We start from the raw sequence: 26,123 nt of genomic DNA on the forward strand, positions 1-26,123 counted from the left end.
CTTTATCAAAACAAATACATTAAAACAGGTCTTGTATATTACTAAAATAAATTATCTAATAATTAGAAAAAAAATGTTCAACACGTACATTTATTTGTTTGGCTATTAGTACCTTATACCTATTATACTATAGTGCTTGTATAAGTCAAGTATCTGTGACAGTTTAAAAGTATGACTTTCACCGTTTTTAATTTTTAAAAACACTTTTAATTTAATTATAATATACTAGTAATATTATTTTTACGTATTTTGGTATAATATAATATTTTGTATAGGTTATGAGTTTATGACTAAATAGTTATTAGGTATAGTAGATATTATATTATATAAATATATATTAAAATATATAAAATTATTAAAATATACCTACTGGTTTCAAATTAAACTTATTTAATATACATAATATACTAATGTATACTGAGAATTTAATTTAAAATAGGATAATAGGTATGCCTCATATAGTTATATTGTAATATATTCATACCTACTTATTTTAACCAATTTTCGTAACTGAATTCCTACACTATTATATATTCCGAGGTTGAAAAATAAATTAATGAATAGCTTACAATAGGTACTAGATTTTCCAAGAGATTGCTTCTGATACCTAATAAAAAACAAAACAATGTAACAAAAGTAATATTGTAATAAAGTTAAATTTTATTTAGTATTACATCATAGTAAGTATTATGTATATATATAAATTCGTAACAATAATGATTTCAGATTTGACTTGGTATAAAATTATACACACATACACACACACACATATATATAGTAACTTAAAGTATACATTTAATATGAATTATTTTAAATATAACAAAACAATGTGAAACAACTATTGTTTTTTGTTCTTGTTCTGTTGCTGCTGTTGCACTTGTGGGTCGTCTTTGTACCAATTTTCGCTGAAAAAAAACAATATGATTTTATTATGCCGTACATACCGTTATGCGTATAGAAGTATAATAATAATTATATTACGTAAACCTAACTCCACAATGTGTCATTACGTCGATATGATGACACACTGCAGTCGCTGCACAGATATTTCAATTATAATTAATACAAAGTATAATATGAGAGACGCAATAAAATATACAATAAAATTAGATATACACTCACCATCCGGGCACGTTCTCGGGTTGGTCACACTTTTGCGACTCTTCATTAAATACTTCGCCGGTTGAACAGCCTTGTTCCCGGGGGGTGATGCCGTTGAGGCACACGTAGAACTTTTGACAGTCTTCCGGGTGCGCAAACACGGGGTGCGCCACATTCTGGCCTCGGCTGTTATGTGTCTTGTCTTTCGGACACGTGAAGCCGTCTTTCAATTTCACTAAAAAAACGGGTACGAAATATTAGGATTTAAACGCTAACACTTGTTATACATTTGATAGTTCCTAATCCAGGTTTCAGTCACGTAAGAAACGTTGTCGTTATCATCATTAAAACATCGTATTTTTCTTACTGTCGTCCGATTCGTTGCAACCAGTCCTGCCGGCTGTGGCGGGCCAGGCACACGAGCCCGCGTATTCATCAAAATGTAATCCATTGGGGCACACGATTTCTGTGCCGTCACCTTCGATACAGTTGTAGAATATGTTGCACACTTTTTCGTCCGGATGCGCAAAGTATCCGTTACGCCTCGGACACAAATAGTTGGGCTGCGGAGTTTCTGTGGACGAGCAAAAAAAGTCAACGTTATATTATTATTCTCACTATACTTTGAAAATCCAAATGAATACACAATTGTAGACGTATGTAATGGCAGTACTCACGGAGTTCAGTTCGTTCGCCGCAGTCCACGCTGAATGGCTGGTCGCATTTGTTCACCTTCCTGTTCAGTGGGTCGAATACTAATCCGTCCGGACATAGTTTTTCTGTAGCCACGCCGTCTTTGCACTCGTAGAATTTGTCGCATTGCACTGGGTCCTCGTACTGACCGTTCTTCTTGGGACATTGGAACTGACCATCTATAGGATGGCGAGTAAAACATTTAATAAAATGTACACTCGAAAAGAATTTACGATTCTCCGGGGAGGGTTTTTCGGGTCCGGATATATTGCGTACAAAATACGGTGATATGAGGACGAACACGGCTGCGGAAGACACGGTGAAAGTGAATTCTGCGCGACGATCGACTTGGTTTCAGCTGGCATACGCTAGCACAGTGGGTGTTAAAATATATAATATACTTATTACCTACTAAAAAAATCTTCGAATAATTTCGCAAACAACGAACGTCATTTATTACTAAGATAAGTGGCGGACGTCCCAACCGAAATGTCGAAACATTTAAGTCAATCTGCGCGACGAGTCGATTTTACAACACATTGTTATATTTTTTTTTTATACATAATATCCGAATGATACAATGGACTTCGTTTAGTTTTTCGTAAAAGTATTTATATTTTATTATGGCATAACCAGCCAGTGATTATTTGAATAATAATATTGTTTTATTAGTATTTAATATATAAGTTATAATAAATATTAGGTCTTACTTGTAAAATGGGATATTCCAATAACTATCGTACACAATACTATTGAGAGACTCATAATTGAAAACTTAATGCGTGATGATATGTGCAAGCGACTGCGGCCTCGGCGGAAGAACAGGAAACCATTCTATAGTTTCTCCCACTTACCGATAGCTACCTCAAGTAGTCACTTCGGCGTGGATGGGAAATCTAAGGTGAAAAAAATTGTTCGATGAATCGATTTCGTTTCGAGGTTTTTCAACCGTAGGTACCGTAGACTCGGAGGCACTGTATAAAATTTCTAAACAATGTGAATGTTCCATTCAAATAATATTATATTATATATGTATACTTAATATACGAATTATGAATACGCGTTTTATGATCGACGTTATTTATATAATATATATAAATATTTATCATGGCAATTCTATATATTGTCGCAATTTCTCGCTAAATCTGTATATTATTTATATTTTTTCTTACATAAATTTAAATATTTTTAATACTACATTTATAAAGAAAAAAAATTAATGTTTTAATAACTTTTTTATTTAGTAGTTCACCAACACTCCACTCATATACATTTAAATAAGTACTATAAAGTTATATTTTTAATAATCTATATACTAATTTTATATTTAATATGTAATATATATTCTCAGAAAAATATAATTTTTAAAATATGAAATTAAAAATGTAAGATTTATTTATTTTCTTTTAGAGTAAAAGTAAAAACTTAAAAAATTTTTTTCAAAAATGTATTCGATTAATTCAGATCATTGGTGGAGTTCTCAAGGGGAAATGGGTGAAGGTTAGGAGTATGTGTCTCCCTATGACTTTTTTCCCTGACTTTCAATAAATAAAGTATTGTATATTATATGTTAAAACTGTTATAAAGTCATTTACTTTTGTTTATTACTAATAATCGGGAACGGATTTATAATATGTAAATACATATTTTTATTAAAACAAGATATTTAAATTTTGATAAGAAAGGTTCAAGATTTAAATTATTCTTATTAAAATGACGGTAATTTTATTTTACATATTTTTGTATAATTAAATGTTTCACTAATTTGTAAATGTTTTTAAACATATTTTATCATTTCATTATTCGTATGTTTTTGTTGTAAAGAAAAAAAACAGCCATTTATCGATATATTTTCATGATTTATTTATTTAATCGTTATCTTGCTCATGCTCTCTGGCCTTCTTTCCATGCAATACAATGTGTAATAAGTCCTTATATTTTATTTAATATAGTGTATATTTATATACAATTGACAATCGATGATAGGCACTAGTAATAGATCTTTATAGATAGTATTTGGTTGTATTCGTAATTGTGTGTAATTACACAAATTATAGCAGAACATTTTACTCAAATCGATATAATATTTGTAACATTAATACTTAAAAAATTCTAAAGATTAGTAATCTATTACGTCTAAAGTTTCTATGAGTTTTATTTTGCACATACAATTACAAAATTAGAAACAAAAAATATGTCCTTCAATGATAGTATGCGAATTTCCAAATCGCAGCGATAGAATAAGAGGACAAAAAGATATTATTAAACAGGAAAATTCATACTAGCTGTTTCAAAAAAAAAAAAAAATCATTCTATATTGATTTTAAAACAATAAATGAAATATTGATTTGTAGACACCTTTCTAAAAATTTAGAATTGTTGCCTTCAGAATTACGTGCTTCAATTAATATGCTCTAATTACATCGATGTGAAACGATCGTTAAGCTATTTTAAAAATATTTTGAGACCTAATAGGTGATTTTTAGCATTCAATAATTTAAAAGAAGTTGTAATTATTCAATGAAACACGTCATAATTTGGATATTCTTATAATTATATTTGATGTATTTTTTTTATAAACGCATTGTACTTGTACAGAAAAAAAATGTTTTTTACCAATATATTTTGATGTTTTAGCGCATAATTTATAAATTATACTTCCATATTTATATATTTTTATTATATATGAATCCGTACCTAAATTATTAGTAATAAGTTATTGCTTATAAATTATTACTTTATTTATTTATTTAATTTTCTACCAAAAAAACGACGATTAGTGACAAAAAAAAACATACTGTACAATTTACTTAGTGACAACGAACTACACAATACACAGAATGCGTATCTGAGTTCTGAACTTTTGAAGACCTGCTAATTTGTCACTGTCATGGTTTATATAATTTTTGTGTATACAATATGCGGTGTAGCAATAAAGTAAGACCTTTTACAAAATTAAAAACTAAAAGACTAATATATTACAACGTGAGACCTGTTTTTAATATAATTTTTTTTGTGGTATTTTACGAAATAAAATATATATTAATTTAAAAACGGATTAAACTTAAACCTTTATCTCGGCAACAGTTGACAATTTAGAATGTTATTAAAAATTTCATTTAAATACATTTACTAAAGCACACAGACATTTTTCAATATTTTTTCATAGTTTAATTGCACTACAACTATTCTCTATTAAGTACATATAATATAACATTATTTATCCACATCCACGCTTATATAAGAATCCAGCATTGTATGCGTAATATATTATACGTATGTGTATTTTTACACAATTATACACTGTTTACCTTCGATTTTTAATGACTGTTTTTCATTTCAGTTTTTTTCCTTTATATAGGTACAAAACAGAATAAAAGTACTCCAAGTATTCATTTAAAAATATATATTTATAAAATTGTGCACTAACCCTGGCGTATGTTTAATAATAAGCATATTATTATAATAGTTTATAGTTTAATATAGTTTTTTTTCCCCAGACAACTCTGTTCACGCTCACATCAATACAAAATGCCACGATAGTTATTTTTTTCTCCTTAAATTCCTATACTACTTAGATAACAATATAATATAAGTATGGAATATAATATAGAATACCCGGAGTGTGTTTAACACAACTTTTGTTTCACAGTTACCATATTATTAATGATTTTCTTCGATCGTATTTTTGGATTGGCGTATATTTGGTTTTAATTTATTATTAAATTTAGTCTAAAAGTATTGTACTAATATTTTACATTATTATTATTATTATACACTAGCTATGACGTAAACAGTGCCCCCACAAGGGGGGCTGATGGCCCTTAAGTACAAGGGCCCATTGAAATTTATTTGTAATTTAAAATTTTTATAAAGTTTTATAAAGGGCCCGGACAAACATTTAGTACAGGGTCCCAATATTGTATTTGGGGGTCCTTGACGTAGATGTATAATGTAAATAATGTCAACTTGAGTAGATATTTAAATCTCAAAAAGTGGTAATAGCAGTTAAACAATAAAATATTCCTTTTAAGACCAAAGGGTATATAATAAAAATTGCTTGCTATTGATACTTTAAAATATATCATAATAAAATTAAATACAATTAAAATTTATTATAATGTAAAAGTTTTCTATACTGTAATGATACTAGGAAATTTAATAAACAATGATGGACATATATACAGACTATAATCGCAGATTCGGCATATAATACGAAATAAAGTGACACATAACCACGTGTTATTGCATGACAACATTTTTAGTTTTTAACTGCAGATCATAATTATATTTTTTACCCGGTTTATCGATAAAACTTACCAAGAACTATCTCTGTAAGATGCAACTTATCATTAATTTATTTTTATTTAATTATTATATTCTATAATGATAAGATTGGTAAAATGTATTTTCAGGAGATTATTAAGTGGCCAGTCGATCACTATCCATCAATTCCAACTTTCCTCGAATATCATTTTGTTCTAATCAAAACACAATAAGAATTTTGACTTAGCGTTTCAAAATACATTGTAAGTAAGTATTATAATAAAATAGTCATAATAGTTTAATTTAATTTAACAAATAAAAACAATAAGCTCTGTGAGTAAACATTTCGCTTTATTACATTTTTCCTCTTAAATTATGCAGCAACTTATGGTGCCAGACCTTAACGTTATATAGAAGAGCAGTAAGAATTTTTTTCTTTTTTTCTTTTATCGTTTAACATAAAAGTCAATTTACACTGAATTACGGTGAGATTTTTTTAGGAATAAAAATGTTAAAAATACCATGACAAATAAATCATGTATGAGTTACTGCAGCGTAGAATTTTGTAAATAATAGTATATTTTACCTTACCTTATTATACTCAAATTGGCTATAAATAGCATAGCCATTAGTACGAGTGTTTATTATAATTTACATTTCAAGCAGACATAATGGTCAAACAGGTTGCATGATGACATTTAAATTTTTTTCATTCCTTTATGACCTAAATACTGAATAAAAACGATTATTTATATTTTGCAAAAATATTTAATAAATAAGTAGTCATAGATTATAAGTGTTCTTGTATCATACACTCATGAGGTGTAAATAATTTTAATTTATATTATTATTATTTAATATTAAAACAAAGAACAGGTTTAGGTATTATTTATTGTGAAAATATATCATTTATTTTTAATTTCGACTTAATGTCCAAATGAGATCAGTTTCCCTGATACAGTTATTGAAAATATTGAATTACAAAATAACAATTAGTTAATTTCATTCATCATCCTCTACGACAGTACGTTTTGTAGTTGATGGTCTTGATGGCTTTCGTCTGCTGGCCGCCGCCGCCTCTTTCTCCTTTGATGTTTCTTTGGGTTTTGGATTCTCGAGATTGTAAAGTTCTTCGTCTGTCAATACGCCTTTATACCAATCGGCACTGGAAAACAAATTCGTCATGATAAATTATTATTATAGTTAAGTACATGAGAAGTCAGCAACCCATGCATAATTTATACTGAAGCCAAAGAAAAACGTTCCGGCTTTCGAACTACCATTACGGTTAATAATTCACGTCTGTTATATAATCTACATAATATTATTATTGATAATGCACTCGACTCGTTACTCCGTTCGTTTTTATTTACGTGAAATCTATCAGAGGACGATTACGATTATATAATGATTTTCAACGACTGAAAGTATATATGTCTATAATAATATACTTATCTTCATAAATAATACGAGATCGTTTTTCGACGCTTTTATTCTATAAATAACATAGATTTTTTCTTACCACTCGGGAACATTTCTCGGCCAATCACATTTTCCCGACGCTTCGTTGAACACCTGTCCCATTTTGCAGCCATTTCTCCTTGGCGTGTCGCCGTTGACACAAACATAAAAAAATTGACAGTCCTCGGGATTTGCATATCTGGGATGTTGTAGTGCAATCTCAGAAGTCACATTGGGACATCGAAAATTGAATACATCTAAACATAATATATAATCCAATTATCAGTTATGACCAGAATATAATGTGTAACTTACGGCTATAATATTACTACAGTTATGCGATAGCCGATGATGTGATAATTTAACAGTATAAAATATAATATATAAATAATATATATTTCAATGATATTATTTTCGTTTAGTATAGTTGATAATATGTACATTTATAATTACATAAATATATATTTTATTTTCGATAAACGATTTACCAGAAAGAAAACGATGTATAGGACTGAATATATAAATAACTATTAAAAAAGCCGAGCTGCAAAAATAAAATAAATCGCCGGCGGTGGGAGTTTAGCGCGTTTACCACGTATTTTGATATCGGTCCAAAATCTCGTGCTCATTTTGGCAGTCGAACAAACATTAACATATCCCGCGTCTGTACGCGGATTGTATGGTTTTTTCTCTGCGGTTTATTATAGCGTATCCCATGGCCGGAAACAGAATAACATGGTTACAGAAATAGTGGTGAATTTTTGACAAGTATGTCGCGAGTAAATAATTAAATTATCGCGATACAATTTTGAAAGTGCTGCAGAAGAATAGATGATAATATTGTATAGTTTTATTATTTACCTTGCGACGAGCATCCTTTTTTCTTGGCTTCATCTGGCCACGTGCAAATGCCAGATTTTTCGTTGTACACCAAGCCCCCCGGACATGTGATCGCGTTAAATTTACCGTCCACGCAATAATAAAATTTATCACAAATGTTTGGATTCTCATGCGCAAAATAACCATTTTGTCTAGGACAATGTTCGGCTGGTTGAGGTGGCTCTGGAAATAAAAATACATAAATTCAATTAATGCAAGTTAAGCTTTACTATGTATCTTAATGAAATACTATTCTCTCAACGATTATCTTGTATGACGTTATATTTGTTAGTTTTTTAGTTTATTGTCGAAATTTACAATTCGCGCGAGTTGACTCGCATACCATCAATCATTTTGGACAAAAAAATGTTTATAGAAATAGAACACATTTGTACATTATACGCACTTATAGTTTATACTTTTCATCCTCGGTTATTTAGCAGTATCGTAGAGAATGTCGGTATGATATTTATGGATCCAAAACAGATTTAATGTCCTAACACTCCTAACATCGCTAGTATACTTTGTTTAGAAAACGAAATGTTACAAATTAATTTATACGAGTAAATGCTGCGGAATCGATTTATTATCGGACATAAAAACTGTCATGGTTTTATTTATATCGCTGCAAATGTTTATTAACACATTGCATAATATTTAATATTATAAACCATATGTATATGTCAAAAATTGTTTATTTCACCGTTATGATTATAATAGTATATTTTGTAATTTTTTTATTATTATCATTAAAAGGCGCATTAAAAAAAAAAGGGAAATTAATTTGTCTATACCATGTGGATACGGTTGTTACAATACGTGTTAACATTATAATATGTTATTAGAGTTTTAATAAAGAAAGGAAAGAACGAACATAATAATTTGTCGTCATTAAATTTTCAATGTTACAGTACGCGTGTACTAAAGGTTTGCATATAATTAATAACGAACAAATGGATAGAGTATTACGATTTAATTGATGTATATATGAAAATTTCATCCTTAAAATTTCTCGAAAGTTGAATTTAATAAAATATCACATCATATCAGACCAACTAATGTTGTCGTCGCGTTAAAATAATAATAATAATACTATGTACTCGGAATCTTAATGCTGTGTAAAACATATTATTACCTATATTATACTATTACGAATAAGTAGTATATTATACTTTATACGAGATAAATAGCGTGGACTAATCTAACTTTTAAACGCCCTCGTCTGCTTCCTCAACATGTGTACGCCACAGATACCTACAGTTTTGTGGTTTGCTGCATGTACAATATTATGTTATAATATGTGTATTATATATAAAGTGTGCGACTACTGAAAAACTTGGTTTGCACTTGGTCGTAAGATATTACGTAATAAAAGTAACTATTAGCGTTACAGGTACATGAAATACAAGTTATAACACACATTATGTATAAGTACTGCATGATATAAATATATATATATATATATATATATATATATATATATATATAGAGAGAGAGAGAGTCAAAATCGTATTTATATTATATATAATTGTATTATATATTGTATAATAATCCAATAATCCACGTTTAGCAGATGTCGTAAGAAATATAATATTATTATCGAAATGGTTAGGTACCCGCTGTTGTGACATTGATCGCGATAAACTATCACCGTAAACGTATCTATGCGTATAAATGGTAATTTAAAAATTTCTATTCGTTTTGAGTTCCTGACCAATGTCAACATTTGTTGTTTATTTAATGTGACTACTCCCGAGACACGTTTCGCCTTAAATAATAACGCGTATTGCAACCTGGACTGTCGTCGATAAGCTTGTGGGAGCAGGGTCGGTATTACTGTGAGAGGCGTTCACGCAGTATTATGTGTATTCGAAATATAAAAGGACAAAGGCGGCTTACGTTTCTGTAAGGTAATAATTTTAAAAGTCAACGTCAATTTCACCTACAATTTACTCCCGCTTGCCTATAAAATGACAATAGTATTTTGTGATGAAAAATTTAAATAAAAACGTTAAGACTGAACGAAAATGTATAAAATTCCATCTCCGAATACATATAATGTATAATTTATATCTAGAAAGCTTGGAAGCGTTTAGCGGTATTTATGTATAATTTACGCAATCGACGTTGAATATATCGTTCGCCAAAAATATTTAATATTTAATAATAATATATTATTACAACGTGCAGTATACAAGACGGACGCAATAGTGTTTATACATAATAATATAATCTAAACTTTCTACATAAACTACGCCCGACCACGTACACAATATAATAATATAAAATAATATTACATAACGATCACAATATCATTATAATATTATTTTACACATATATTCACATGAAAAAAATAACGTGATAATAATAAATATGTTATAATCGAAAAAACTGCGTGACGCGGACGACCGCTACCGCCGCCACCGCCACCGCGTGTCTTTGCGCGTAAAACTCGCGCGCTATAATTAACACGCGTCGGCCGGCTCAAAAAGGTACACCTAAAATAAGACGCGTCGGCCGCGTACAGTTCACGTCACACGACGGTTTTTTCTTTCTTTGTCTCCTCGTCGTGAGCGTTATATTATTTTGTTGGCACCGCGTCCAGTCGCGCGTGCAGTCGCCACATTTATATTATTATAATATTATTATTGTCGTCAATCGTTTACGTACAATAATATAATAATCATAACAATGACGACGACGACGACGATAATGGTAATGGTATTAATCGTAATGATAATAATATTATTAATGCAATAACAACGCGATACACGACGACCACGCGCCCGATCGATCGGGGTGTCCGACGCCCTCGCACGAAATCACGACGACAAATAGGTATACGCGAGCGATCGCGCGAACTCGCTTTCGCAAACCACCGCCCACGCGGCACCCCACAGACTTTTATGTATAAACAGTAATACGTAGGTATACGAAGACGTAATATTATTTTATTATTATCGTACGCTACACATTAAATTTTAATATCGACGAGTATTTTGTGTTGTTCGTATATTACCACAGCTAAGTCGCGGTGAGTTTGCGGATTTATCCGTCGTACAAAATGGTATTGGAATGTTATTGAAATAATATCCATATTACGATAATATACTGCGGAAATGGTTAAACGGCTGACGTGACCGTGTCGATGACTTATCGCGGAAGACTTTCATGCGCGTCGCAGATCGGTCGAGTTTAGGCAGAACATTTGCTTCAGATATTTTATGCGTGATTTGGAAGGGACAATATTAAACTTAAAATATATAACGTATATATTTTATTGCAAACAGAAGTATTAATTTGGATTTTTTTTAAAAAACTTTTTATAGTTATTTAATAATTCACTTGTATAGAGTATACTTCATCATTAATTGGATGAGAAAAAACTTGGAAAAAAAATTGATTAATGTTTTTGCGGCTTATGATGATAAATACTTATGTATAATATTATAGCACTACACGATATACACGATATTTCCAAATTTGATGAAATCATCAAGAATCGTGACAAGTCCCGCGAGAATCCCGGGTGCAAGAAATGTGACTCGATAAACAGGAATTGTTACAATTACTAATTTTCTGGTTCGATATATGGATGACGGGACAATTTTATCAAATAGGATTTTATACTCAATTTACGCGTTTCACAAATTATTACATTTCAATGATATATTATTGTAAGTAAAAGGTGGGTGTTAAGTAGCAAAAACCACTTTCTGCGTATCAAAATTTTCTAGAATTTTCGGGAGAGAAGATTAAATGTATAATCACACTGTAGACGTGCAATTACTCAGGTTTTAAAGCATTAAAATGTCAGGTGAAAAATTCGATTTCGATAAAAGGCACCGACACTGTAAGTCCGTTCAGACTTTTGATATCGACAGTCAGAGTACGTACACGCATTATCTTATATATGTATTAATATACTCACGCAAAGCGGGCCTTTGTGAACAGTCGATGTTTAATGGAAGGTCACACTTCTCTTGCTGCGAGCTGTAATCGTTGAACACCATGCCGTCCGGACACAGCTTCTCGGTGATCTTGTTGTCCGAGCACGCGTAGTATTTATCGCATTGGCTGGCATCTGCAAAGAAACCGTTCGGCTCCGGACACTCGCTCTCCTGCTGTAGCTGATCGGCCACATCTTCGTTTTCAATAACGGCGGTCGGTCGATGACGGGGTGCCACTGTGGTCGTGGTAGGTGGCCGTTTTCTACCACCGGCGGACTGGCCACTCAACAGAGCGACTGCGGAAACGATTCGTTTATTATTATTATTATTATTATAAGACACCCGCACACACGGTGATCTATAGCATTCATCTTTTATAATACGAACGCGTGGGAGGTGTGTAGTCGAAGTGTACACATATAGTAATATAATATAATAACAGTAGGTAATAAGACCTTGCGACGCGTATAATGTATTGTGTTACGAAAAAGCTTTTAGGCGTTTGTTTTGTAGGTGTTGTAATGGGTGCTTATCTGTTACCGCATTTATATATTATATATGTATATATATATATTACCAGTTCTGCGTTATTTTCACGTGGGAAAAAGCACACAAAACCTTATTATATTATGTACATTTGCAGCACTGGGGGACTATGTCTTGCTATTCACAGAAAGAGATCGAGAACAAAAGGGACAAAAAAGGACGTCGAGTATACTTCTTTATATATATATTATATTATAATATTCACATAATTCTAAAGAAAAAGAAAAATTTCGTTGGTTCTCTCGCCCTAAATTATAACACGTATATACGTATATATTATGTATATCTATAATAAGTGGTATGTTGACCGTCATTACACCACCGCGAATTTCAGAAAATACGCTCACCTACTCGTCGTATCTATGTTTTGAAAAGACGTCTGAGACTAATTTGTCGTTGGAAATTTCACGCGAAACATTGTTTCTCCAGAAAAAATGACTATTATAATATACTACCGCTGACTAAAAACACAAAATGAGAGGAGGGGGAGGTTCGTGTCAAATAGACGTATTTTTAATCACCACGCCATCCGACGCAGACTATTAGGAATTTGCCGCGTTCTCACGAATTCCACAGCAGCGTCGACTATTAATACTTGGACGGTGTCCAGCGAGCCTATAGTAGAAGAGTAAAAGGTTTAACGGCCTCAAACGTGGGCACATCGATATCGTGTTATTTTTGCACCGAAAGTCTATAACACACACTTGTCATCGTTATAAACAAAAATATCATAAAATATGGACATCAGTAGACCCGAACACCGCTCAATGAAAGAGATTGACAAAAAATAATTATTTAATTTAATAATTAAATCCCGCCCCCTCTCCATCGTATTTGCATTGTTACCAAGAAAGAAAAAGAAAACACTAAAATAAATTATACATCATGAACAGAGGAAAATAATAACTAAAAGTCCAGTTGACATGTAATGAATATTGTAATAGAATAGTTTAGGTAAATGCATTAAACATAAAAAGGTTGCTACCTAATATGTAAATTAAATAAAAAGGGGAATATTTTTTTTTTTAAATCACCTCTACCCCTTTTTAGTCTATCAGAGAATTGAATAATCCTTACGTTCTACTTTGGGGAATAGGGGGGAAAATCCTCAATCTTTAGAACCTATACTACTATTTTTATTGTTTGGCATTTTTTTTTACATACGTATCAAAGTCAATTTTTTTCGAATGTTTATTTCTTTAGGGGTAAATCCAAGGTCAGGTTGTACTGTTTATTGTAAATCGTTGCCGGGTACCAGTCACGAATTCAAGCGCGTCCGTTCGTGAGTTCGAGTGAATGCCGTTTGTACGTATGATTTAATATATACATGTATAATAATATATAATATGTTTTATAGGTATTTTCGATTCACCACGAGAGGGCAAAAAAGAGTGGGATACCGCTTTTTTTTATTCCGTCTATATTATATTTTATACATCGGACGTCAAGAAACAGTTTTCAATAATTTCTTATTATAAACTATTTAACAATTATTGTATGAAAAAAAAAGTATTAAGAACATAGTAATCCCAAATGTAATAAAATCAGTAAGATTTTATAATATTACAGTACCGTCAGTATACATAATCTTTTTATTAAATATCAAATACACGCATATTGTGAAGGCGAATGAAAACGATTTTTCAACAAATACCTACTACCTAAATTCATCCTTCCGCGTATTACATACACAATATAATAATGCGTTTAAAATTAAAAAGCGATATTAATATTGACATAACACTACACCGTCTACACCAAAAAAGCTCAAAAATATAGAAAAGTGTAAAAGCATGTAGTAATATTATTATATATATATAATCGATTTATGGTTTCAAATAACGTGGCTACCTGCATAATATCATATTCAAATATAATAATATTGGCGCATAAAACGTATATTATGAAAACAAAACCAACAACCTCATACATTTATATATTATTATACGCGATCATATGTCGAGAAATTGAACGTATACGGTATTATACGCTACATACTTTCTTTTTATTTATTATAGGCACATTTAAAAAAAAAATAATATTTTCTCGTCGAACACCGCGTTTAATAGATAAATACGTGTAAGGCGTATTATAATAGTAACATGATATATTGTATGCGTTAAAATAAGATCAAAACAAGCGGATATATAGATATTATAGGTAGGTATATAATATATTATAGTAATAATAATATATATGACTTAATTGATTCATTATGCTACTTACTGTGGCACAAAATAATGGCGACGAGTCTTACGTCCATGTTGTACGTGTGGTTTGTAGACCTTTCGATCGCGAATGATTGTGAACGACGCAGGCACGGACACGAGAAAAAAAATAATAATAATAGTAATAATAATAATAATAATAATCATAATAATAATAAAATAACCGGCGTATTATTATAATGTATTCACCTTCGTTCTGAGAAAACCACTTCTTAGTTCTCCCGCGTACACCACAACCACGCCAACCATTAATAACGGCTTTGGGCGATACAAACGTGATTTTATTATATACATATGCACGTCGCCTGACGTTAATACGATTTTATTCATAACGCCACGACGCTTTTTTTTATTTAAGCGACGCTGCCGACATAGGTTTCAATGATAATAATAATAATAATATTGTTACGTCGTATAGCTGTTATAGAGTATAATATATACCTACTTATATATATATATATAAAACATATGTTACTCAAACGTTTGAACGCATTTTTTTATATTATACTCTATTCGCTGTTGCTTTTTCGCAAGACGAATTTCAAAATTCGAAACCAGCGAGACAAAGAATATAATATATATAATTTCTTTGTCGTATACGTATAGACTTAGAGGATAGGATGATAATAATATTGTGAGGTGAACGTGATTATGATAATGACGATGAGAAAGTCTGTATTACGTGATAGATAAAATAAAAGTCAAATTTAAATGTCTTTGTATACAGGACTTTTATTCGGAACATACATTACCATTAAATCTCTGAAATATGATTTTTATTTTTTTGCGTGTTTTGTCTTATGCACATACAGCACGAGATAGCCGAACAATAATATAACATTACATAGTAACTAAATACCCGAAGTTTTACAATGGTTTGTTTCATTAAAAAAAAAAAAAAAAAAGATCACTATGTATAATAATAATAATATAATATATGGTTAAGTTTTGTAGCTTTACAATTTATTTAATGGATATTAAAAGCGTACAGAATTACAATTTATAAACCTTCTATTCAACAACATTTTTCGTCCTACGTCTGCACTAAATATAATATATATATATATATATATAAAAAAAAAAAAAAAAATAACTGCCTTAAAAATATTATTTTTTTTTCGTTTTACATGTTATACTATAAACATAATAATAATGTTTTTTTTTTTTTTAGTAGGTGGTAAGCTATAGATCAAATGACAAGTATACGATTTTTTTTTTTATTTATTCTTAAAGATAAGTTATTGTTGCCTTTGTGAAATCAACTAGAAAAAGCGTTTTGTCTACAATAAGATAAAAACGAATAGCGTATATTATTATATCGTATAATCGTAATTATCATATATGTATAGTCGTATATAAGTATTAAAAACAAGAAAAGAACAAATTAATGATAATACAAATTATACATATCCAGCCAAGAAACAAAATATAAATGAAATAAATAAGGCACAACTTACAGGAAAAAAATGTAAAAAAAAAACAAACAATTGTCTAACTTATAATACCCAATACAATAATAATAAGCTATATAATATAATATGTATCTATTGAAAATGTGTACAATCAGTTGAAAACGCCGAACAATTAAATACGTATGTATATTTTATAATATATTATAAAGACTATTTATGACGACAATTTTATTTTTAAAGGTTGGTACCAGCTATTAGTGCTGAGAATGAGATTTTGGTTTTGTAATTTATCTTCCAATCCTTGCCCTAGTTTAATTATACGCATAACACTTATACTTTATTGATAATATTTTTTTTTAACTCATAACAAAACTAAAAATGCAATAACTATTTAAATTTTTTTTCGATTTTTTTCAGTTTTTTACTCCAAACAAAATACTATACATTGAATTTTCTACAGGCAATTTGTTTAAAATGTATACACATATATAATGGCTCAGCCTCTAAGCATAATTGCACGTAAACCAGCCCGGATTACAATATGTAGAGACGCGGAAGATCAAAAGTTTTTAATTAAGATGATTTTTCAGTTAAGACTTTTGATCAGCCTTGTACTATATATATTATTATAGTATATAACAAAACATTTATGAATATCTAATCCAACACTATGCATTTTTCAACGATTTTTTTTTTTTACTTACATAATATTTAATAATCTAGGCCTATGGTAAATGAACACTCATTTTTATTATAATAATTATTATTACAAATTGGTTTCATTTTAAGTTTGGGGTGACATTTTTAATTTAGCGTTTAATTTTACCAATCTTTAATCTATATTTTCAAAAAATTCGCATATATAAATAACTAATAAAACTATCAATAACAATAACAGCTATACATTTTTAATTTTTAATAATGAGGTTTTTACGCATTCATTATGCGCAAAACTGTTTTTAATTAATTGATTTTTTTTATACAGGGACATTGACGCAATGAGTGATTATTATTTAATTTTATTGTAAATACTTTAAAATATTTTAATAGTAAGTGTGTCGTTCGACCCATCCACCTGGATGAGTCCTGAGCCAAAAACGCCGACATTCGTCATAAACGAATATGACTACGGCGAAAGGTAAACCGGGGAGCCACCATTCGGCTTTCACGGGATAGGTCTTGAGCACCTCGGTCATACCAGGACAGTAAGACACAAAACAGGCAGCTAATGTTTCGAAAACCATTCCGAAATTCAAAACCCAATTGTCCATACCTTGGTGGCAAATGGAATTGTAACGAGTCTTGCAAATAATCAAATCAGCCCATTGCACTACAACAATAGCTATGAAGAAGGCAGTATGGCAAGTATATTCTAGTTCTTTTCTATGCGTAAATGTCCATTCTTGGCCATAAGAATCTTCCAGGTCATTAACTGACTTCGAATCCCATTCATTACGTATGCCAATCAATCTCCGTGGTAACCATCCGCATTGAGCCATAATGACGAAGTACGAGAAAAATCCTGCTACAGCTTCTATGACTCCGATTTGGCCATAGGCGACAAAAATAAGTTTACCGTTTACCAGTTTGTCAGTTGATGGGTTTCTGGGATGTCTTAACATAATATCGGATTCTGCCCTTTCGTAAGCCAATGATATAGCTGGCCACATGTCAGTTCCCAAATCAATACAAAGTACGGCAACAACACCGAGTGGCAACGGAATGCCACTAAGGATGAACAGTAAGAATGGAGTTATCTCCGGGACGTTGGATGCCAAAGTGTACGCTATAGATTTTTTTAAGTTGTCGAAAATAAGGCGTCCTTCTTCCACTCCAGTTACAATAGATGCAAAATTATCGTCCAATAATATCATGTCGGCAGTTTGTTTGGATACATCTGAACCTGTTATGCCCATAGCTATACCAATATCTGCTTTTTTCAAAGCCGGCGAATCGTTAACGCCATCTCCAGTTACAGCCACGATAGCTCCCAAATTTTGACAACCTTCAACAATATTCAACTTTTGTGTAGGGGAAGTCCGGGCAAATACGATTTCTCTGTTTGTTCTTAAAACGTGTTCCAGTTCTTCGGTGGACATATCTCTTAATAATGAACCTTGTATAACTATTGTTGTGGATTCCCGTGGATCTAAAGACGATACCGGTACTCGACGTCGTTTAGCAATATCCTCAAGAGTTTCAGAACCTTCAGTTATGATACCCACTGCCTTTGCAATAGCTTTTGCTGTCACGGGGTGATCACCAGTTACCATGATAACACGAATACCAGCTGACCGGCACTTAGCAACGGCATCTGGAACACCGGGTCTTGGAGGGTCAATCATAGACATCAGACCTAAAAATCTCAAATCAGTCAAAGGGAAATTAGGAGGATCTGTGGTAAAGTTGAAGCCAATTGGAAACTGATCTGTACTTAGAAAAAGATCACAAAAACCAAGAACACGTTCACCATAACTTCCTAGTTGTTCAATGATTTCGTCCATTTCTTGTCTGATGTTTTCGTCCAATTCAACAACACCGTCACCATAACGCATTCTAGTACAACGAGCTAAAATCCTTTCTGGTGCTCCTTTCATAACTAACAATTGTCCTTTTGACGGTAATGCGTGAATTGAAACTTGGAATTTATCGGAGGAATTGAACGGAATTTCTGCTACTTTTTTATGTTGATCACGGAAAGCCATAACATCCCCTACTGCAAGCTCGGAAAATTTAATTATAGCGGCTTCAGACGCGTCACCCATGACTTCTCTCTTTAAAACTGGTGTATTATCTTGTCCGCATATAAATTCAGCTCTACTGCAAAGACACCCACCTCTAACAAGCGACTGATAAGCTTTGGTGTTCCTAGCCTCTTCTGTTACACCTGTCGGGTCTTTGAAGTAATCTACCTCAATTATTTCCTTATTATAACTTAAATGTGTTACAGTCATGCGGTTTTGAGTCAGCGTTCCTGTTTTGTCAGAGCAGATAGTAGATGTAGATCCAAGAGTTTCGACTGCTTCAAGATGTTTTACGACACAATTTTTCGATGCCATCCGTTTTGCTGTCAAAGACAAACACACGGTCACGGTAGCGAGAAGACCTTCTGGTACGTTAGCGACAATTATTCCGATCAAGAATATAAAAGCATCCAACCAATGGTATCCAAGTAAGAATGCCATTATGAAAAATGACACTCCTAAGAAAATTGCCCAAGCAGAAATCAAATGCATGAAATGATGAATTTCATTAGCGATTGGTGTGTCTCTTTGTTCCAGCCTTGTAGTCAGTCCAGCAATACGCCCCATTACAGTGTTATCACCACAAAGTATCACAAGAGCTTTTGCAGTCCCTTCAACCGCGTTAGTGGAAAAGAATGCCAAATTGTTCGCTTCCAATACTTGTACTTTAGAAACAGCCGAATCTCGAGGTTGTGGTTCAGTTTCTCCAGTCAAAGATGAGTTATCCACTTTAAAATTATGGGCCTCGATAATACGAACGTCGGCGGGAACGCGATCGCCAAACTTGACTTCAACAATGTCACCTCTTACCAGTTCTGAGCTCAGTATGTTTTTCCGTTCACCGTCTCGCACAACGTTGGCGTATTGTGGTACCATGTTTTTGAAGGAATCCATAATTCTCGAACTTTTTGCTTCTTGACTGTAAGCAAAAACACCTGTTATTACACATACAAGTACTAATACTGTACCCAGCCATAGGTTGTCTTCCTGTGGTTCTTCAGATGTGGAATATTGAATACCATATGCTAGGAAGCACAGGGCCGCACCTGTCCATAACAGGATTGAAAATCCTTCAAACAGGTGTTTCAACAGGATTATCCACGCAGGAGTCCTCTTAGGTGGGGTTAAAGAATTAGGACCATCCCTAAGCAATAACCGCTTAGCTTGGGAGGTCGTTAAACCTCTCTCTGGATCCGTTTCATAACGAGTGTATAGCTCTGGCAACGGTATCCGGTGATCATCCAAGTCGATTTCTTTTTTGAGATCGCTCATTTTGGCGGTTTTGGCGCCACCGCTTTCCGCCTCTTTGGAACCCATTTTGGACAGAATATAAGGGACTTTTCGTTGTAAAAATACAATTAAAAACTGTTTACGGTTTTAAAAATATTTATAGGAATTCATGGTTATTATTATTAATATTATTATTTTTACAAAATATATAAATACACTAACTAATTGGAATAACGAATTTACGTCAACAACTTATAATACTACTTATAACGATCTTTTCATTTGATTACAAATAGGCGATTCTATCTCTATTCTGTGATCGAGAAAATCGATTACGGCTAATAGGTTCATTTTTAAAAATATTAAATAATATCACAGACTTAGAATAAAGTGTGACTCCGATTTTCTGAAGTGTGTATGTGTGTGTGCTGTTGTTATTCTGGATCAGCGTGGATCAAGACGTCTTGTCCCGCATGATGATTTTCTGCCCAAAAAAAAAAAAAAACAAAAAATAAAATAAAATAGTAATATATTTTAGCTCATTGAATTGTAAATTAATTGATAAAAATTATACTATTGCTAACATTGGAATGGTATTTTAGTTTTCCCCCCAATTTATATTTAAATACCCTTGACGGTAATCCAGAAACACGCCATACATATACGACCATCGTGCCAAAATTATTTTTCTACAATTTATTTTTTTACCTAATGTTGTTCGATAATTAAATTCAATCACTAAAATATGTTTCAATTAAGAGCTACTATAATATATTATGTGTTATATTATAATGTTATAAATATATTACCGAAAACTTATCCTATATATAGTTACATACAGCTCAAATAGATATGCAATATGTTGTAGTAAAATTATATTTCATTCTTATAGTAATATGTCTATTTCTATTTATCTATTGACAAATTTATTTTAATTATTTCGAATTTTAATTTTCATTAGTTCGATGTTAGTAGAAATAATTATGTACATTCAATACGTGGAAAGGTAATGACTAAATTTTAGAAATGTAAATAGAATATAATTTTATTTCAATCAATAATTTATCATTAAAATAAAATTTCTAATCAAGATTTCTCGATAGTTTGCTTCAATATATTTGCTTATATTATAAATATATAAAACGATTGAAAGTATCATTTAAAATCGTTTAGCTGTTTATTATTTAAAACTGATTTAACTAACAACGATTTTATTTATTTAAATCTCCGAAGAACAAAAACAATTATTAAATTTTGTTTTAACTTAAAATTCTATATTTTTATAAAAAATAATTTATTTACTTTATATTCTTAAAATTTTGAATCTCAAAATAAATTATTAAACAATTTAAATATGTTTAAATTTATTATACTTTATTATACACTATAAAATTCCGTAAAAAAAGTAAACGGAAATAGTTTTTTGTATTATTGACTTTAAAAATCATTAAAAATCTTTTAAATACATATAATATGTTCATATATATATATATATATATATATATATAGAAATTTACTTTATACGAAACATTTATGACTTAGAAATATTTAATCCGACGAAAAAGCTTAAGTAACATATGGTGTAACTAATAACTATATAGAATACAACAAAAATTATTTTTTCTTTCTTTGCTATTATATTGTTTTGTTTCCATTTATTGATTATTAAATACTTTTAGTTCATATAATAAAACTCATTTTTTGATACTTACTTAAAATTTAAAATCAAAAGCTTTAATCAAATTCTGCATATAAAATCGCAATATTCGTTTTAACCGTACTTATTTAATAATTCTTTTATTTTATGCGTTAAATGTTCTAAATATTTCTGCAATATGGAATAGTTAATGCACAAAAAAAAACACCTAAATTCTAAATTATGGATAAATTCAATAACGATGTAAACTAAATTGGATTATGTAGTTTAGATAAGCCATGACTTTATTACACATGTATTAACTGGAAGAGCGTTTGGTGACCGAATGACCCTGACCTCGCATTAACGAATTCGATTTATTCGAATCAAATCGTTCCAAGTGCGTGTTTTGCTATTTCTTTTTAACCATGAATGTCTGAAGCGAAAAATTCTGCCCGAAATAGTTTAATAAATAAAAACATAGACTAATAAAAACTAGTAACAGAAAAAAAATCCAATCATTTGACTGGAATTATTACGTTAACTATATTTTAGGTTAAGACGAATAGTTGGCTCAGCCGCAGTGCGGACCCACACGCCACATTTACCCCCGCTCCGGCCCGCACGCAATTCCGTGTGTCTCTTCATCGCCCACCCATGCGCCAAGCCCCCGTTCGCCGCCGACGCGACCTATTTCGCCACCCGTCCGCCACCAGCGCGCTCACCGTTCGATAACAGCACACCGTTTTCACACACACGTCAACTTTGACAATAATCACCAAATATACAGAAGTGGAAAAAAAATGTCGACTTTAAGGTTATGTAAAAAAAATTTTGAAAAATAAAACATCGTTAGATCGTTATGCGACGAAAATGGAAAATAAAAACAAAATAACGCATAAACACAAGTTTTACATGACCACTACGTATATTTATATTATATTATTTTAGTATTACAGTTATACAACGGTGGTGGACGAAAATTATACTCGGCTATACGCCTGTATGACGATAACGCTACTCACCAAGTTTGGTATCCAAATCACGCAAATATTGTAATCCAGGTGATCGCAGAGTCGCACTTATAAATTTTTCGAATTATTATATAATAACGATGAATTGAAAAACACTTAACGAATCGCGAACAAATTTAATAATTATAACGAAAATTTTAATAATAATACAATAATAATAAAGAAGCCAGACCGGACGCGTATGTGCAGCAGTGGTAGGACAATTGGTGAGTTTTTTCGGGATCGGGACGTGGTAGGGATAAGGCAGGCGGAGAGTTCGCCGAGGAAACACGCGATAGAAGAAATAAAAACAGAGGAAAAAGGAAAAAGAAAAAACCGTCTCTGGTGATGGTCTTAAAATAAAGACAGAAAAATCTGTCCAGTGCGTTAGAGCGGTTACAATAACGCGGGTCCCGCGGCTCACGGCGGCAGCAGCTGAACTCCTCTCAGGCGGCGTTTCGGGCCGGCGGCCGTGTCAGCCGCGGCGGCGCGGGCTTGTAGCGTAAAGTTCTATTCTGGGACGCGCGTGCGCGGCCACCGCCGTGCGACGGGCGGCCAGGAGGGTTTCGGCATAACGGCGCGGCGGCGTAGTGGCGGCGGCGGTCCTATAGATCCGTCGGGCGTCCAGGCGCCAGGCGCGGTTGCCGTTCCGCACTCGCCCGCCGTATCCCGTTCGCCATCGTTCGTGTCGCCCTCTCGCCCCACACGAGCAGCACCCACACCCATCTATCCATCCACCCACCCACCCGCAAATCAGTCCCATCTCTCTCACACACAAACCCGCTGCGCGAAAAAACGTCTCGCAGAGATATTTCACGCCGTTGCCATGTGTCTCAGAGGTGCCGGCCGCCGCTGCCTCCACTGTCTCCGATGGTGCACTCACTGCGTATTCACCAATTATTATTATTATTACATGACGTTTACAACAATTCGCTATGGGGGACTAATGCATGGAATTCGTGCACGAATAATGGTGGAGTTGATAGCGGCGATGGTAATGTTTGTGGTGTAAATTATGGCAGCAGATAGACTGACCTCGTTTTCACTCTGTGTCGATGATAGATTTTCGATTTGTGAGTGTCGTTGCACGAGGATCCTCGTTGGGTCCTCCGTTATAATCTTCGAGGAAGTAGAGGGCCGATGTGAGTTGTATAAGCGATACTACCGGACAGCACTGCGTATATTAACCTAGGGCAACAGAAGACTCGCCTAAAGTCAAACTTTCTCTACGTGTATAGTATGCTTAATGTGTAATACGAATTTAAAGAGTATCTAAGCATTTTCAACTTTTAAGTACCTAAAAAATGTTTATAGTTTTCCTTAAAAAATCAGAGTTGCCTGTTAACATTCCTGACGGAATCGAGCAGTATGTTTTGTGACGATACGTCATCGTAACCAAACCGTTTCCATTTCATTTACAACCACGCTCCATAATATTATATAACATTCCTGGTTGTCGTCTTATAAACTATGTAATACAATATGCGTTATAACGACCATAATAATAACAATAATAAAATTATACACTGCACATTTTGTTTTGTTTCAAACATTTTATATTGTGCGTTATATTATATTCATTAGTTGTTAGCACATCATCATTTTTCCATTCTAATTTGTCTTCTATTATATTATACTACTATAGAATATAAGCAGACAAATCCGTTCACGCATATTTCTACCGTACAATATTATAATACAATAATAAATTGATTTAAGAAGATAGTTCATAAATTAAAATAATAATACGTGTTAATTAATCAATATTTTTATTCTAAACTCCTATACTTATATACTTAAAATTATTTAAAAAATAAGTCAACGATTATTAACGGTATAATAATCAGACGGTTGATAACTATATAGCTAATGTGGACTAAATATGGCTAAATGATTTTTATAGCTGTTTAACTATTTAATGCAGAGTTATATTATGCCTAAATTGCTACAATTTATTAATTTTAAGTAAGACATGTAGTAAAATTGTTAAAAGGCCATTCTTGTTTATATTAATAAAATAAAATAATGATAACTGCAGTACAAATTATATTGTCGTCGAATGTAGTATACGTTTTGTACGCACGACGCGGACGCTGTTAAATTGCATACACCGGGTGCCGTATTAAACGATTCCGTCGTATCATATGTGTTACAAATGTTACAATGAACAAAAATAATATGTGATTTCGAGTTATTTATAATAATGCATAGTATATGTATACGTATTACGTGTACTTATTTTAATACTCAAAATAACAAGCTCGTATATATTCATGACTATAACGAGCCTACAGCTTTGATTTATACAAAATCTAACGCCCATTTTACAAATACGTACACAAAATATATTTTATATTAAATGTCGTTTAAAGTATTAAATTATTAAAATTCTATCATAACACGAAAACGTTTTGTTTGTCGATCGATTTAAACCAATTATTAAACTGTTACAAAACTGATTTTATTCAATTAAAAATCACGCTATAATAATATAATGAAAGTAATTTTCGAACGTCCTTTGTATTTCGTTTTTGTCATTTACTCGTTTCGTATAGCACGCAAATACATAACGACGGTCATTCGTGGTTTTTAATTCGATCTTAGTGGAAATTAAATCCATAAAATATATATTTTATACCCCAAAAAATTCGATATAAATGTAAAACACTTCTTACACGCATCATGTATCCATAAATGCAAGTCAGTATTATCACAGAACTTTATTCATTTTATTTAAGTCCATATTTATTTATTATTACTATTTATAAAAATTAAATTTCTGAATATTAATAATATAGTATAAATCTATTTAAAAAACATTATTGTTATTTATACCCAATAATTAAAAAGGATAAAACTTATAATAAAAAAGTAAACTATTACGACATAAATGTATATTATTGATATTAAATTAGATATATTACTATAAATATTTTAGGATAATCATTATTTATTTATTTCATA

At 31.7% G+C, this 26,123-nt stretch overlaps 3 protein-coding genes across 3 annotated transcripts; all 3 read right to left on the reverse strand.

The window, feature by feature from the left end:
* Positions 1-628: 628 nt before the first annotated feature.
* LOC113560442 (protein obstructor-E-like) lies at positions 629-2,660 on the reverse strand. The gene is made up of 5 exons (XM_026966316.1): positions 2,505-2,660; positions 1,779-1,973; positions 1,469-1,675; positions 1,123-1,336; positions 629-905 (listed from the first exon to the last, which is right to left on the reverse strand). The coding sequence occupies exons 1-5, from the start codon at positions 2,557-2,559 to the stop codon at positions 839-841; spliced, it is 738 nt and encodes a 245-aa protein (XP_026822117.1). The 5' UTR covers positions 2,560-2,660; the 3' UTR covers positions 629-838.
* A 4,283-nt stretch (positions 2,661-6,943) lies between these two features.
* On the reverse strand, positions 6,944-15,488 carry LOC113560364 (protein obstructor-E-like). Its single transcript, XM_026966197.1, has 5 exons — positions 15,123-15,488; positions 12,332-12,646; positions 8,383-8,583; positions 7,583-7,778; positions 6,944-7,225 (listed from the first exon to the last, which is right to left on the reverse strand). The coding sequence occupies exons 1-5, from the start codon at positions 15,157-15,159 to the stop codon at positions 7,063-7,065; spliced, it is 912 nt and encodes a 303-aa protein (XP_026821998.1). The 5' UTR covers positions 15,160-15,488; the 3' UTR covers positions 6,944-7,062.
* A 1,057-nt stretch (positions 15,489-16,545) lies between these two features.
* Positions 16,546-23,595, reverse strand: LOC113560363 (sodium/potassium-transporting ATPase subunit alpha-like). Its single transcript, XM_026966195.1, has 2 exons — positions 23,172-23,595; positions 16,546-20,994 (listed from the first exon to the last, which is right to left on the reverse strand). Exon 2 carries the CDS (start codon positions 20,595-20,597, stop codon positions 17,580-17,582), a length of 3,018 nt encoding a protein of 1,005 aa, XP_026821996.1. The 5' UTR covers positions 20,598-20,994; positions 23,172-23,595; the 3' UTR covers positions 16,546-17,579.
* Between the last annotated feature and the right edge of the window lie 2,528 nt (positions 23,596-26,123).

This window comes from Rhopalosiphum maidis, chromosome 1 (genome assembly GCF_003676215.2).
Source record: "Rhopalosiphum maidis isolate BTI-1 chromosome 1, ASM367621v3, whole genome shotgun sequence".
Classification (NCBI taxonomy): Eukaryota; Metazoa; Arthropoda; class Insecta; order Hemiptera; family Aphididae; genus Rhopalosiphum; species Rhopalosiphum maidis.